General features: G+C 46.9%; 1 protein-coding gene across 1 annotated transcript in view; it reads right to left on the bottom strand.

Annotated features, from left to right (window-relative positions):
• The window catches only part of DCAF12 (DDB1 and CUL4 associated factor 12), a 31,283-nt gene extending 17,681 nt beyond the window's left edge, over nt 1-13,602 (bottom strand). Inside the window, exons 1-3 of the mRNA XM_066616046.1 lie at nt 13,372-13,602; nt 7,214-7,468; nt 181-387 (exon numbers count right to left, since the gene is read on the bottom strand). Coding sequence (XP_066472143.1) covers nt 181-387; nt 7,214-7,468; nt 13,372-13,443 — 534 coding nt within the window. The 5' untranslated portion in view covers nt 13,444-13,602. The remainder of the gene's footprint in view (nt 1-180; nt 388-7,213; nt 7,469-13,371) is intronic.
• Between the last annotated feature and the right edge of the window lie 526 nt (nt 13,603-14,128).

Raw genomic sequence — 14,128 nt, 5'->3', positions numbered from 1 at the left:
CTCTCCCAAGCCTCCCAATCTCCTCTTCCCCCCCCCCCCCCGCCACAGAATGCAGTGAAGCCCTTTCAGTCTGGCTGCATCCACCTGGGGTGGAGGGAGGAGAGGACAAGATTGAGCTGTGAGACTAACATGGTCATATTCAACAACTGACAGTTACCTAAAGACTATCCAGAAACTTACATCTCCTACACACACAGGATCAAGGGTAGGCAGACGATAAATTGCAAGGCTATTTGGGTTGTCACCTCCAGTAGCCAAGAGGGTCCTTGAAGGGTTCAGTTCAATGGCATGAATCCCGCAGCCCTGCTGGTTGACTATGTCCGGTTCCCGATCCTTGAGAATTGGAATCTTGGTAATCTGACCAGTCTGGACATCGACCACGAACAGCTGAGAAAAGAACCACCACCAATATCCATGTCAGAGGATTGTAAAAGATAGTCTGAGTTGTTTCTCCTCAAAGTTGAATCAACATGGGGAATACTTGTGTTGTGGATCAGAAGACTTTTTAAAGGTATTTATTTTGTTGTCAATGTATTCTAGATAACGAAAAAACAACAGAACTAATGGCGTGGGATACAAGAAGAGTAAGTCCTCTAAGTTGGGGGTTCTAACAACGTGTCAGGTAATGAAAACTGATGTTTTCAAATGAGCTTAGATGTCTGTGAGGGTAGTTCAAATAGCACTGTAAGTATCTAGGCCAGGGTGTCAAACTCGTTTCGTACAGCAAGTCAATCAGCATTCATGGTGCTTGTTGAGGGTCAGAAGTTACATCATTAAGCAGATAATGGCTAGAAATTACTTTGTTCTCACATAGAAACTCATTAGCTACAAATGACAGAAGAGAAAATACACAAATCTTGATCATATTTTCAAGATATAGGAGAGACAAATGATCCAACTGAAAGAGTACAATGATCACGTGGGCTGCTCTTCCATCAGCACTGCTTCTGCCACAACATCACTTTGCAGCTCAGCAGCTGAGAGGTGCTCTGGGAAGCAGCACTGCTGAAAAGGCAGTCCATGTGCTACTGGGCTTCCCCAGCCCCTCACTAGCGTCTCCCTCTCTCACTCCTCTTGGTCTGCCCCTTCCCCTAAAGCATTTCCTTCTGAAGCCCATCTCTCCTCAGAGTCTCAACGGAAGTGGTGCTGCTGAAAGGGTGGCACTGGGAGACCCCAATAATCTGTGGGCCAGATAAAGAGCATCCAGGGCCATACCTGGCCCTTGGGCCTTACGTTTAACACTCCTGATCTAGGAAGTGTTGCCAGTAGGAAGGAGTCAGTTCTTAATGAGACAGCAAGGTCAACTCCACAAGTCACTAAACATGTTCCAGGTGCACACTCTCCCTTAAAGTGCTGCAGAACTCTTGGCTATCAGAGAGTCATGCAGGAGCTGTTGCTGGTAAACTAGGGGCAGGTTCCTAGAGGCAGGTTCCAAACAGCTGAAACACAGCCCATTCACACGCACATGTCTGAACTGCAAGGACATTTCTAGTACCAGGTTAACAATTATAGGAAACTTGGCCCAGAAAGGGGCTGTGGGTGGGCATTCCCACATGCAATGAGTAATGGAGCTCAGTGTTGAATCAAAAGGCATTTTAAACCATTAGTTATTTCATTTTCTCTGTAAACCACTTTGTGAACTTTTTGTTGAAAAGCAGTACATAAATATTATTAATAATAATATTCAGATGACCTCCAAGTGTAAAGAAGGGTGCTAAACTGCTTTGAGAACTCCTTTGTGGAAAAACTGCATATGAATACTTTGAGTAATAATATATGCTTTAGTACTGTGGTGGCAAAGAGTGAACTGTGAGATAGAATATCATCGCTCTGTCCACCCCCATCTGCAATATGAAGATGGTACTGACCGATCTTTCAGGGCTGTTGTTAGGATTACAGCAAGCTAATAGATGTGGAACATTCTGAACACTTGAAGTATACAGCATTTGTAATACTACTTTTCAAAATAATCACTAAGCATTTTACAAGCCTTCCTGCAAATATAAGTCATTTAAGATTATTTGCTAACAACACGTCCAGAGGCTGTTAGACATATTACTGCCTTGGGTCCTTTCGAAGAGAAAGGCAGGACATAAATGCAATCAAGCAGTCAATGAATATTACATACTGATGATCCTTGTCACATGTGCAGAGATAACATAATTTAATTTGTCAGCATGTAGTTAGAAGAAAGGCCTTCAACAGGCTTACTGGGTTCTTCCACATATCCCTTGTTACATTATTAGCGAAGCAAAATCCTATCAAAGACTCACTCAGAACAGAGTCACTGAAATACAGAGTCACAAGATACTTGTTTAAAATATTAATATCCCAACTTTCCTCTGCTAAGATGGGACAATCAAGGCAGCTAACAGCAAAGGTTAAAATACAAAATCAGAATAAAAGCTAAAACAGCAAAATAATAGTGAGAACAGCACAGTTGCAGAATAAAAACAAGCTGCAAAATGATGAAAAAGCTACCCATTAACAGGATATTAATGACAACTAAAACAGCAAGAATGTTTCTAGGGTGGGGGAAGCCTAGCAGAAGAGTAACATCCTTAGTCCTTGCATGAAGGCTATTCCACAATTAAACTAAATCAGAAGATTTGCAATTAAATGCTTCTTATTCTTTGTCTCAACAAAGGTCGCACTTCCTACAATATATATCCAGTTACCTCTGTACGCAAAAACGCAGAAATAAAACTTACACTTGCTGTTAAAGCCAGACTGGAGAAGTCTTATGGCTTGTCCAGAGGACATGCAGGTTCAGCTTCTGAAGACTACAGAACACATGCAAGTAACAAAGCCTTTCAACTGAGCAGCCCAAAAGGCTAGTTCTCCTGCTTTCAACCCACAAAATGGTTGCCCAAATAGAAAACAAGAGCAATTCCACAAGCATGTGGCAGCACCTTTCCAAGGCATACTTTGTTGAACATACAGAACCACTTTCTACCAGGTCAGACCATCGATCCACCTAGCTTAGTGTCATCTGCACAGACTGATGGGCTCCCCAGAACTTCAGAACACCCTTCTTTTCCAGCCATATCTGCAGGTGGCTGCAAGTGAACCTGGGTCTTTCTGCAGACAAAGATGGGGCTCTGCTACTGAGCTACTCTCCCCATTCAATACTCTCAAGTTCATTCAATTCCCTGGTCTCAAGCACTTCTTATATGGCCTATTTATGAAAATAAAAATAATGTGAGTTCCTAAATTACCTGAAGAACTAGGAATGGCAAACAGTGATTTAAGCTTCAGTTTACACAAGAAAGCGTCCCAGAAGATTTCGTGCAAACATGCACGTGCTCTCGACAATATGGAAATGCACTTCCAATTGCAACACAGCAGCATTCAATGTTGATGTGCTTGAACAACCCCTCCTGGGATTTTCTCAGCCCTTAACAAGCATGAACAGTGCCAGAATATGAAACTGCTTTAGAGTCACATGATATTAGAGAACATCTGTACTTTTTATACGCACAATGGTCAGATGCAATTATCTGCCAGAGCTGTACAGTGATCCTTGTTTTAGCAGGGATCTGACGCCAGGTTCAATTCTAACTGCTCGAACACACTGCTCAGAATGAAACTCACTTTTCCAGGAGCCACTGTCCAAAAGACCAATGTTGAGATGGCTGGAAGAAATGAAACTGGCATATAGAGCAAACAGAGGAGTGTAAAGAACTAGATCACTGTAAGAAGGCTACAAACCACACAACAGCATTCACACCTGGCAGAATACTAAAAATCTCAGGTTTTACCAATCGCAAATGCAGCCAGACTGATTCTACAGATGCTTGTGGGCAATTTCTGCTATAGCTACTAAATCCTGCCACTGCACCTCCACATCAGACCTCATTATTGAGGAAGCTCTCTAGTTTTGCTAGTAGTGCCAACATGAAAAACAAAACTTGTTTATGCACACCCTGTGTGTACTTTGAAAAAAGAACCCAGCTATAAAGATGGACATGCAAAAAAAACCCAAAAAAACCCCTAGATATGTTGAAATATTTGGCAATGCAACACAGCAAGGCATTTCAGCACTGCTGCTTTCATACAGACAATCCCGTTCAACTGCATTTTCTCTTGGTCTATTAAGAAAATCAACAAGAGGTTTCTTACAACGACTGGAAAATCTACTTAGCAGGTTGCAACAGCCGACAAAACAGATGCTCTGCAATAATGGAAAACCATGAATAAAACAAGCAGGAATCCAAATCACAGGAGCCCTTTATAGACACCATGCTATGCGAGTCAAATGGTAATGGAAATTACAACTTGTACAGAACGCGGCTGCTCGTGTGGTTGCTGAGGCACGTCGGTTTGACTCTGTTGAGCCGTTGCTCCGGCGGCTACACTGGTTGCCGGTTCTGTTCCGGGCCCAATTCAAGGTGCTAGTTTTGACTTTTAAAGTCCTTTACGGCTCGGGTCCGGGGTATTTGAGGGACCACCTCCTTCCTTACAATCCAGCCCGTGCTCTTAGATCTTCTGGAGGGGCCCTTTTGACTGTGCCGCCACTAAGAAATGTGAGAGGGGTGGCGGCCAGAAAGAGGGCCTTCTCGGTGGTGGCCCCCGAACTGTGGAATACCCTCCCCTTAGAACTGAGAACTGCTCCCTCGTTGCTAACGTTTCGGTGTGGACTGAAGACCTTTTTATTTCAAAAAGCTTTTAATTGTTGACAGGCTGGCTGGTGTTCTTGCTTTTTATATGAAAATCCACGGGGTTTGTTTTGTTTTTAGCTTTTTAATCATTGTAAACTGTTTTTAACTGTTTTTCTTGTTGTATTTTTAAATTGTTTGTTAGCCGCCTTGTGTGCCCGTTGGGCAAAAAGGCGGGCTACAAATTAATAAAATAAAATAATAATAATAATAATGGTTCCACCAGGCATTATGGAGCTGCGTTTCAGAGATACAGCTTTGCTGCAACCACCATGGCTAGAAATTCACTTTCATATTCATCAAGCAACTAGACCTACCTCTAGGGCCATTCATGCCCTACTCCCACCTCCCACCAGGGCACACAAACCACTTTAAGTCCGAACACCAATTTTAGGCTAAGATGGTGAAAACACAGGATAGGCCACTCTAAAAAAGAAAAAAGCACACTTTTGGCAGGAACAACAACATGCAAATAATTTTTAAAACTTGACAGTAAAAACACCCATTTTACCAAATTACCAGTCAGAGAAGCTCCTTTTTTACATGTGCTTTGAGGTAGAAGGACATTCTATCGAAATTTAGGAGATGCCATTTACAGTGATACAAAAATCAAGACATGGGTCTTGCATGAGGGCATTCAAATTACAAAGGGTCAAACAGCTGCCTACTTTAGATACTGCAGAACAAAAGCATTCACGTGCCCCCAAAATGTCTTTCCTGCCATAGCCCAAACACCAAAGGAAGAGTTTTATAATATAATCCCTGGCTTTTAACACCACACAAAGCTAGGGCATGAGAGATACTGACTTGCCAATGGGCACTTTGCAGTTAGCTTTGAAGGACGCAGGAATCCAAGCCTTATTCTGCACCATGCATCAGAGGCCCAGTTTGTTTCATGTACTGGCCCACTATTCAGGAAGATCAAGAACCTCAATACTCAAAGCTTGCCCAGCTTGCAACAGCCCAAATACCAGGCCTGGAATTACAATCCCAATTTCAAGGGAGAAAATATGGCCAAAATGGAGCTTCCCAAGAAACGATTAAGCAAACCAAGAAGCAAAGGCGTGGTCCAAGCAAAAAACAAGCATGTTAATTAGGAAAGTGCATTGCATTGCACATAACTGAAAACAAGCCAATCAGTTCTGATTTCTAAAAAAAAGTGAGGGAAAGAAAGAAAACCAAGTAAACACATCACATATAGCAATGAGTACTATCAGATGGTAAATGGCCCATAGCCTCATTAACATGCAGGGACACCGTTTTTGCAGCTAGTAAGTGAAGCCAACCCATTTCTTAAACCACTAGTGTGGTTTGGGGTTAGATACACATACCATGCTTCTCAGGAGAACATATCTGCCCAGTTAGCTCTGAACAGTGAGAAACAAGGAAACGGAACAGTGAACCCAGTAGTATTTATCAGAGGTTCACTGTACTAGTACCATTAAAATTTCAGTCTACCCCCAGGTTCTTGCAACCACTATAATGATAGCCTCAGGACACCCTGGGAGAGGAGTAAAACTAGACACTTGCTGCAAAGGAGGATTGAAAGTTATTAGCCCATCACAGAAGCAGCCATAAATACAGCACAAATTGTAAAAACATTAAGAGTTCCAGACCCCTCTACACTTCTTTTTGTTTTCATTACATGGTGAGTTGCAATTCTACTGTGGCTAGTAATCTGCACTAGATTTATGGTTTCATGAAGCACCCTTTCGAGCAGGGGTTGGCTAACTTTTCAGACAATGGGACTGGACATCCAGCAATGATGTCGTTGTGCCATCACTGAAGTTCCAGGTTGCTGAGCTTCTGGAAATGGATGTGCGGCGCTTGTGTGGGCCGGATGACACTGGGCTATAGGCTGCTGACCTAGAGCTTCTGCTGGGCTACTGGTGATGTCATGTGTTAATTTTTACACCCGACACACGTATATATTAGAGAAAGCACACATTTGTTTTTTTTAAACTAGGATCCCAAGGTCCAACAACCAGAGGCAGGTGCATAACAGTGACAGCTGGCTGGGTGAGGTAGACATACTTAAAAATAAGGAATGGGACCACACATTTCTGAGTACAAACTCATCCAAGGAGTTTGTTTTCAGCCCTTTCACACAAAAATCTACTCCTGGTTTCCTTCCCCAACCTTTCCTTATTTCCTGACTATTTTGCCTTTCCATCTCCACTATAATTGGCTTTAAAGTTTTGACCATTTCTGAATATCAGGAGCAACATTTCACCAGTCCACTACACGACACCAGTCGCTCCCCCCAGCAACTAAGTGATCTTGCTGTAACGAAGTACTTGACACAGTGCTTATGGTCTTGTGTCAAATACCTGGCCAGACCTGCTGACAGATTTTTCTGCCTAACAAATACATTAGTTTAATTTCTACCTAGTTCACTTAATCCAAGTCTTTCCAACAACTGCAAAATAAAGATCAAGCAAGAGCAGTTCTACTAAATTAAGCCATTTCTGCCCAATGTTGCATATACACAACAGGGACCAAATGTGTAGGCCTGTGGGCTGGGCAAAAATGGGTTGAAGGATGTTGGCACCTACCGTGTTGCATTTTGTCCCACAAACAACTTGCCGGTGATTCAGCCACTGTGATGCAAACACTTTATTAAGGGTCCCAAGGTGAAATTCTCTTTCCTTCAGGAGACTGGGCAGTTGCTGAGCCGCATACCCATGCAACAATCGATGGTAGCAGGACTCATTCTGCATCCGTACTTCTCTTCCTTTCAAGTAACATACCAGGGACCTCTTAACTGGGGGGAGCCGCTTCCTTTTGTGGACCGAGTGATCCCAGCCATACTATGGGAAAATAAGAGCAAAATACTTCAAAGTGACTCCTGCAGTAGAAAGAAGTTTAATTAAAGGAGATGCCAAGCACTCTCAAGTTTTTAAAAGGCAACCCTCACAGGTCCTCACTGGACCAGACTGACATTGCTGTATTTTGTTCTACAGCATGATACAGAAGATGCCTAAAACAGCACAGGGTAGAGTGTATAAACCTCCATAGCAATTTAAGCCACCATTAAGTGACCTGATTTCAATACCAGGCTTCCCTGAACATTCCTGTTCCACAGAGAATCTCCTAGACAAAGCTGCCTGTTTTGATTGTGGATGTGACTTATTTGCTGACTGGGTACAACACCCAGCATGGAACAAAGCCACGCTGAGTAGCAGCAGGGCAAGGCTTCCAGCTTTGAGGCTGGGCCATGACACCTTCTCCAAGCCTGGGAACCATAAAGACACTATCCTGCTAATTGGGGCAAGTACAGGGATGTTTAAGAAGGACAAGGAAAGGTGACAAATGGGAGAGGCAAGGAGAAGGGAGAAGCAAGGACAAAGGAAGACAAGTGCAGGCAAGAGGTGGAGGAGAGAGTCCAGGGACACCAGAAGAAAAAGGAGAAGAAAGACAAAACACACACAATCCTCAAAAGAGGGGAAAGGAGGAGATACTGGAGAGGACAGACAGTGGGGGAGAGTTCTGAGGAAAAGGAAAAGAGGCGTTCAGCACATCATCCCAGGAGAAGCTATGGAAAGGGACTGACCCAGCCCCTATTGGGTGCTTCAGCCTTAGTAGAGGGCTGGGGATTAGAAGGTAAGGATCCATGTTAAAGGGCCAGTCCTGGGGCAAAACAGCATCACTTCAAGGGGCAAAGTTTCTTCCTCAGCACCTGGATGAACAGGGGAGGGAAACAGTTCTGGATCAGAAGGATGGACTGTCCTAAGCCTATCCATACCCTCTTCCAAATTTATTTGTCCACAATTACTCTGTTACTGAGCAGCAAACTACAAGGACTCCAAGACACTGTGCTGCAAATACCGTAACCCACGTCTTTCCCCATGCCATATGATGCAGACCTCCCACTTGGGACAAGCAAGAGGGAATCAGGACACCCATACTGGGCTTTTTAGCTGACTTGTATCCATTTCAGTTTCTATGATAGTTTTATATTCACTGTCTATTTCCATTGTGTATTTGATATTGTGTCATGGACTGTCTTGTGCAGATTTTAAGTTTGAAAAAGCAATATATGAGTAGTAGTAGTAGTAGTAGTAACTTTATTGTCATTGTGCTACAGCACAACTAAATTTATGCACCTTTGAGATACAAGCATAAATATATACTACAATTTCAACCATCACACTCACCACACTCACCCACACATTCTATACAACATGCATCATAATATAAAAACAGTACAACAGACCATAATGCCCAGGAGCATGGTAACAACTATATCGCCTTATTCAACATAATTATGGCTGTGGGATAAAAACTGTTCAGGAATCGTGTGGTGCTGCTCTCATAGTTCTGTATCATCTAACCAAAGGCAACAGTTCAAAGAACATGAGCTGGAAAGAAGGGGTCTCTCAGAATGCTATGTGACTTCTGCAGACAGCGAGATGTATAGATGTCCTCCAAAGCTGGTTGATGAAGGATGATGTGCTGCATGATCTAAATAATTCTCTGCAGAGCTTTTTTGTCCCCTGCAGAGCAATTTCCTTACCACACCAAGATATCATAGGTTAGGACACTCTCAATGGTACAACAATAATAAGATACAAACAGCTGCTGTGACAAATTTAACCTCCCAAGCTTCCTCAGAAAATATAACCGCTTTTGTGCCTTTTTTATCAACATGCTGGTGTTAATAGTCCATGAGAGGTCATCTGTGATGTAAATACCTAGGAATTTGAAACTAGCAACCCTCCCCACCTCCTCACCATTTATGTATAATGGTGTGTGTACATCCCTCTTTTTTCGGAAGTCAATTATAAGTTCTTTAGATTTTTTGATGTTAAGTGAGAGATTATTTTATTTGCACCACAATAACAACTCCTGTACCTCCTTCCTATAAGCAGACTCATCATTCCCGCTAACAAGCCCCACCACTGTAGTATCGTCTGCAAATTTTATAATTTCATTGGTGTTATGTGATGGTGTACAATCATGTGTATACAGGGAATAGAAGAAGGGGCTCAGCACACAGCGTCTGGGAGTACCTGTATTTAATATCAGAGTGGAAGAATGATAAGAGCCCATCCTAACTGACTGTGGCCTATTTGATAAAAAGTCCTTTATCCACAGACAAATGTCTTGCTGTATGCCCAAACTAGTCATTTTAAAAAACAGCCCGCTAGGTAGAGTGGTGTTAAAAGTAGAACTATAATCCACAAATAACAGCCGCACATATGTACCTCGCTGTTCCAAATGACGAAGGACTGTATATAAAACAATAGAGATGGCATCATCAGTCGACCTATTACTCCTGTATGCAAATTGACAAGGATCCAAGGTGGGTGGAAGACCAGACTTAATATGTTTCAACACCAGCCTCTCAAAACACTTCATAATTACCGAAGTTAGAGCCACAGGTCGAATACATTAAATAAATTAAAACCTTCTCTAATAGGGCTTTCCTGCAGTGGCTCCCTGTTTATGGAACACCTGCTTCAGAGATGTTCGTAAACTACAACTTATTGTTTCTCAGATCTCCTTAGAACTGTGCTGTTTTTCTACATGTAAAAAGTATTAGAGCATTTTTCAGTTGAGTTTTTTTTTTTGCTATAGTCTGTTATGGATTAAGATTATTACTACTGGATCTGTAGCTGGTGTTTGGTCTACATTACTGTATTGCATCAACACTGAGGTGATTGTGAGCCTTCAGGCAGGGACTTAAAGAATGAATTCAGCAAGGATAGTATCAATATAATGAACTGTCACACTGTTCATAATAAGATAATCAAGTGATGTGCACATGGCAACTTTAAGTCCCTGGGTTACCCAACATCAGAGTTTCATCCCCATGGAGATGGTCCAGGCCTGTACCATTTCAGACTGTAGATGGGGGGCAGCTCATATGACTGAATGTTCCTCCATTCTGGGTCTTCTGCCCTTCCATACTACGCAGATGAATCTAGTACAGTGGTTCTCAGCATTTTTTCACTTGCTTACCCCTGGACAGCCATTTCCACAAATTGTAATCCTCATGGTAGCAAAATGTATGTAATTAATATAGTTGCTTTATTTCAAATGTATATGTTTTCAACTACTGATCCATAACTGATAATACACAAACTGATGACCTGAAATTAGCAGTTAGTGGGGCTTTCACAACCAGCTAGCTGCTTTTCTTCCCGCCTTGCCAGCCCCACAAGGCATTCCAATACAGCCCTGCTTTTTACTGCCATTATTCAATTCTTTTTTCAAACACCTCGAAAGGTCCTGGCAAGTACCCCTGGGGATACATGTACCCCAGGTTGCGAACTACTGATATAGTGGATTAGAAAGAAGTGTGTCAGTTTCAGTACCTTTATTGGCATACAGAAAGAAGTGTGTCCACCTAGACGTCTTCCTGACACTTATGCCATTCCATACTACCAGATGGATCTAGTGCAGTGGTTCCCAACCTGGGGTACATGTACCCCAGTGGTATTTGCCAGGATCTTTAGGAGTACTCCAAAAAGAATTGAATAATGGCAAGGCAGAAAGGAACCCTAAGTGTGTGCAAGCTCTTGGTTTTAGAGGCAGGCTGCCTCTGATTGCCAGATGCAATCAGAGGACAGCACCAGGATGCAGGCTGTGTCTGTTGTCTTGTGTGCTTCCTGAAGCACTTGGTGGGCCACTGTGATACAGGAAGCTGGACTAGATGGGCCGTTGGCCAGGGGACATCCACTAAAATTGAGTGTTGGAAGAGTTAGAACAGACAAGAGAAAATATTTCTTTACTCAGCATGTGGTTGGTCTGTGGAACTCCTTGCCACAGGATGTTTACATGTTGTAAGCCGCCCTGGGTCCCTCTCAAGGAGAAGGGCAGGATACAAATAAAGTTTATTTATTATTATTATTATGTGGTGACAGCATCTGGCCTGGACACCTTTAAAAGGGGATTGGACAAGTTTCTGGAGGAAAAATCCATTATGGGGTACAAGCCATGATGTGTATGCGCAACCTCCTGATTTTAGAAATGGGCTATGTCAGAAGGCCAGATGCAAGGGAGGGCACCAGGATGAGGTCTCTTGTTATCTGGTGTGCTCCCTGGGGTATTTGGTGGGCCGCTGTGAGATACAGGAAGCTGGACTAGATGGGCCTATGGGGCTGTTCTTATGTTCTTATGCTCTTCTTATGAACACTAAGTGGCTCCACCAACTTGTTTTACAAGTATTTTGTTAAAATGAGGGGTACAGTTTATGTTAGTGGTTCTCACATTTAGCATTGGGACCCACTTTTCAGAATCAGAATCTGTCACAACCCACAAGAAGTTCTGTCATGACTGGAAAGTGACATCATCAAGCAGGAAAACTGCTACCAATCCTAGGTTGCAATCCTACCCACACTTACCCAGGAGTAAGTCCCATTTAATGTCATTGTCAAAAGAGTATACATAGTAGCTTGTTAAAAGTACAGTCTGTAGCATTTCCCTGAATGCAGTCACAGACCCCGGTAGCATCAGGTCTGATGTGTTAAGAATGAAATACTGAAAAGAGTGGGGACCCACCTAGTGGGTCGTGTTCCATGTGGTTTACGGAATGGGCTGCCAAGGCTGGGGACCCTGATCGAGTGAGTGCAGAGGTGGGCAGACGCTGCTCTTTAGGGATCCTGCACCTCTGCCAGTCGGTGGGAGAGAGAAAGCAGCACTGCTGACCTTCCCTCTGCCGGACACTCGCTCAAGGTCCAGGGCCCCGAAGCGAAGCGGACCTGGCGGAGCAGGAGGGGCCGCCTCGCCTTCTTCCCCGCCAGAGGATGCCTGCAGTCCCACCTGCGCAGACCCTCGCCCAGCCTCCTGCCTCCCCCGCCTGCCGCCAGAGACCGACCTGTCCGCTGCCCTGGACGGCCCAGCCCCGCCTCCGCCCCCTGCGCGGACCCTCGGCCCGCAGCATGGAGGCTCCGGCGCGGAGCGGCTACTGGAAACCAACAGCCCGCAGTTGGGCCGAGGCGGTTGCGGGGCTCCGAACGTGGAACGCGAGCAGGGGCCGCTCCCTCGGCTGGGCACGGCCACGGGGCTCGGGCTGCTCCGCGCGGGCACTTCCTGCCCTGCTGCGCCGCTGGGGCCTCTACGGCGGGCGGGGGCCTGCCTGGCCGCGATCCAGCCGCGGGGGGGGGGCAGCTGGGGCTGCAGGGCGGGGGGGGAGCGGGCGTGCCAGCGCCCCCCCTCGCAGCCCTCCGGGCGGGGGCCAGACGGAGGCACGCCCACGCTCCCTGCCCACCTGGGCGCCTCGCCCCCCGCGGAGCCCCAGAGCAAGAGCGACCCTCTTCGGCAGCCCATCCGCGGGGAGGGAGGAGGACGGGAAGGCGCAGAGGTCGCAGCCCGTCCACGCAGCAGGGAGGAAGCCCCGCTGACCACACTGCGCCCCGGAACTGCCGTCGGAGCCCGGACCTGGGAGGAAGCCCCGCCGGCTACAAGGGCACCGACTTCTGAGTAGACGCGCCTGGGGCGGGCCTGAGGCCGCCACTCCCTCCGCCCCACCGACTGAAGGGCCGCAGACACGCTGCAGCCTCGCCGCCCTTCGCCGGGAGGGAGCCCCGCTGCCTGCACTGCGACTCGCTCCCCAGCAGACCGGGCGAGGACTGGGCTCGCGGAGCGGCCGCGGCGCTGCTCCGACCCCGGCCCGGCCACCGTGGGGCCGTCGGCTCGGAGCCAGGGGGGCTCCTCCGCCCCAGCGTCCTTGGGCGGCCCCGCGCCCGGTCCACCCGCGCCGCCTCACCTGCTCCCCGCCGGGGCCTGCCGAGGGGGGCCCGGCCGCCCTCCGCTTCCTGCTAACTGTCTTTCGGCCCATAGCGGGCGGGCGCGTCTCCGGCACAGCTCGGGCCCGGGCCCCGCATCAGGGGGGAGGGGGCCGCCCGTCGCCGACGCCTCCTCCGCCGACGGAGCATGGGACGGAGTCGCCCTCGCGTCGCCGCCACACCGACCCGCCGCCGCCGCTCACGGCATTTCGCGCCCGCGCAAGGCGAGCGCTTTACGGCGCCGGCCCGCTTTCCGGCAGCTCCCCTCCGACGCAAAGGAAGGCGTGGTTGCCTAGCGACGGCAAGGCGCGCCCTGGGAGGGCTGTGTCTGGCTGGCCGTTGCTAGGCAACCGGCAGAGGCTTGCCATTGGCCCTTCAGGACGGGCTTGTTTGTTGCTATGCAGCCCCCTGCTGGCCCTTGCTGGAGCAGCTGCTCTCCCAGGCAGGTGGTGGCTTCTTCCTCCAGCTTGGTCAAGGCAGGGATGTGCAGTGGATGGGCAGGCAGGTGAGGCAGAGCCTCCCCACAGGAGGTGCTCAAGCACACTCCACCCACGCACATTGCGCTTGAGCACCTCACAGGATAGCAGCAGCGCTGGAGAGGCTGTGTCTCACCTGCCTTTCCATCTACCACCTTTCAAAGGACTGCAGTGGGGAGGCTCTGCCTCACGTGCCTCCCCACCCATCGCACGTCCCTGCAGGTTCCTGAGTGGCACAACTGGCCTTCAAGGCAAGGCAACC

This window comes from Tiliqua scincoides, chromosome 2, assembly GCF_035046505.1.
Source record: "Tiliqua scincoides isolate rTilSci1 chromosome 2, rTilSci1.hap2, whole genome shotgun sequence".
NCBI lineage: Eukaryota > Metazoa > Chordata > Lepidosauria > Squamata > Scincidae > Tiliqua > Tiliqua scincoides.
This window is presented reverse-complemented; position numbering and strand designations above follow the sequence as displayed.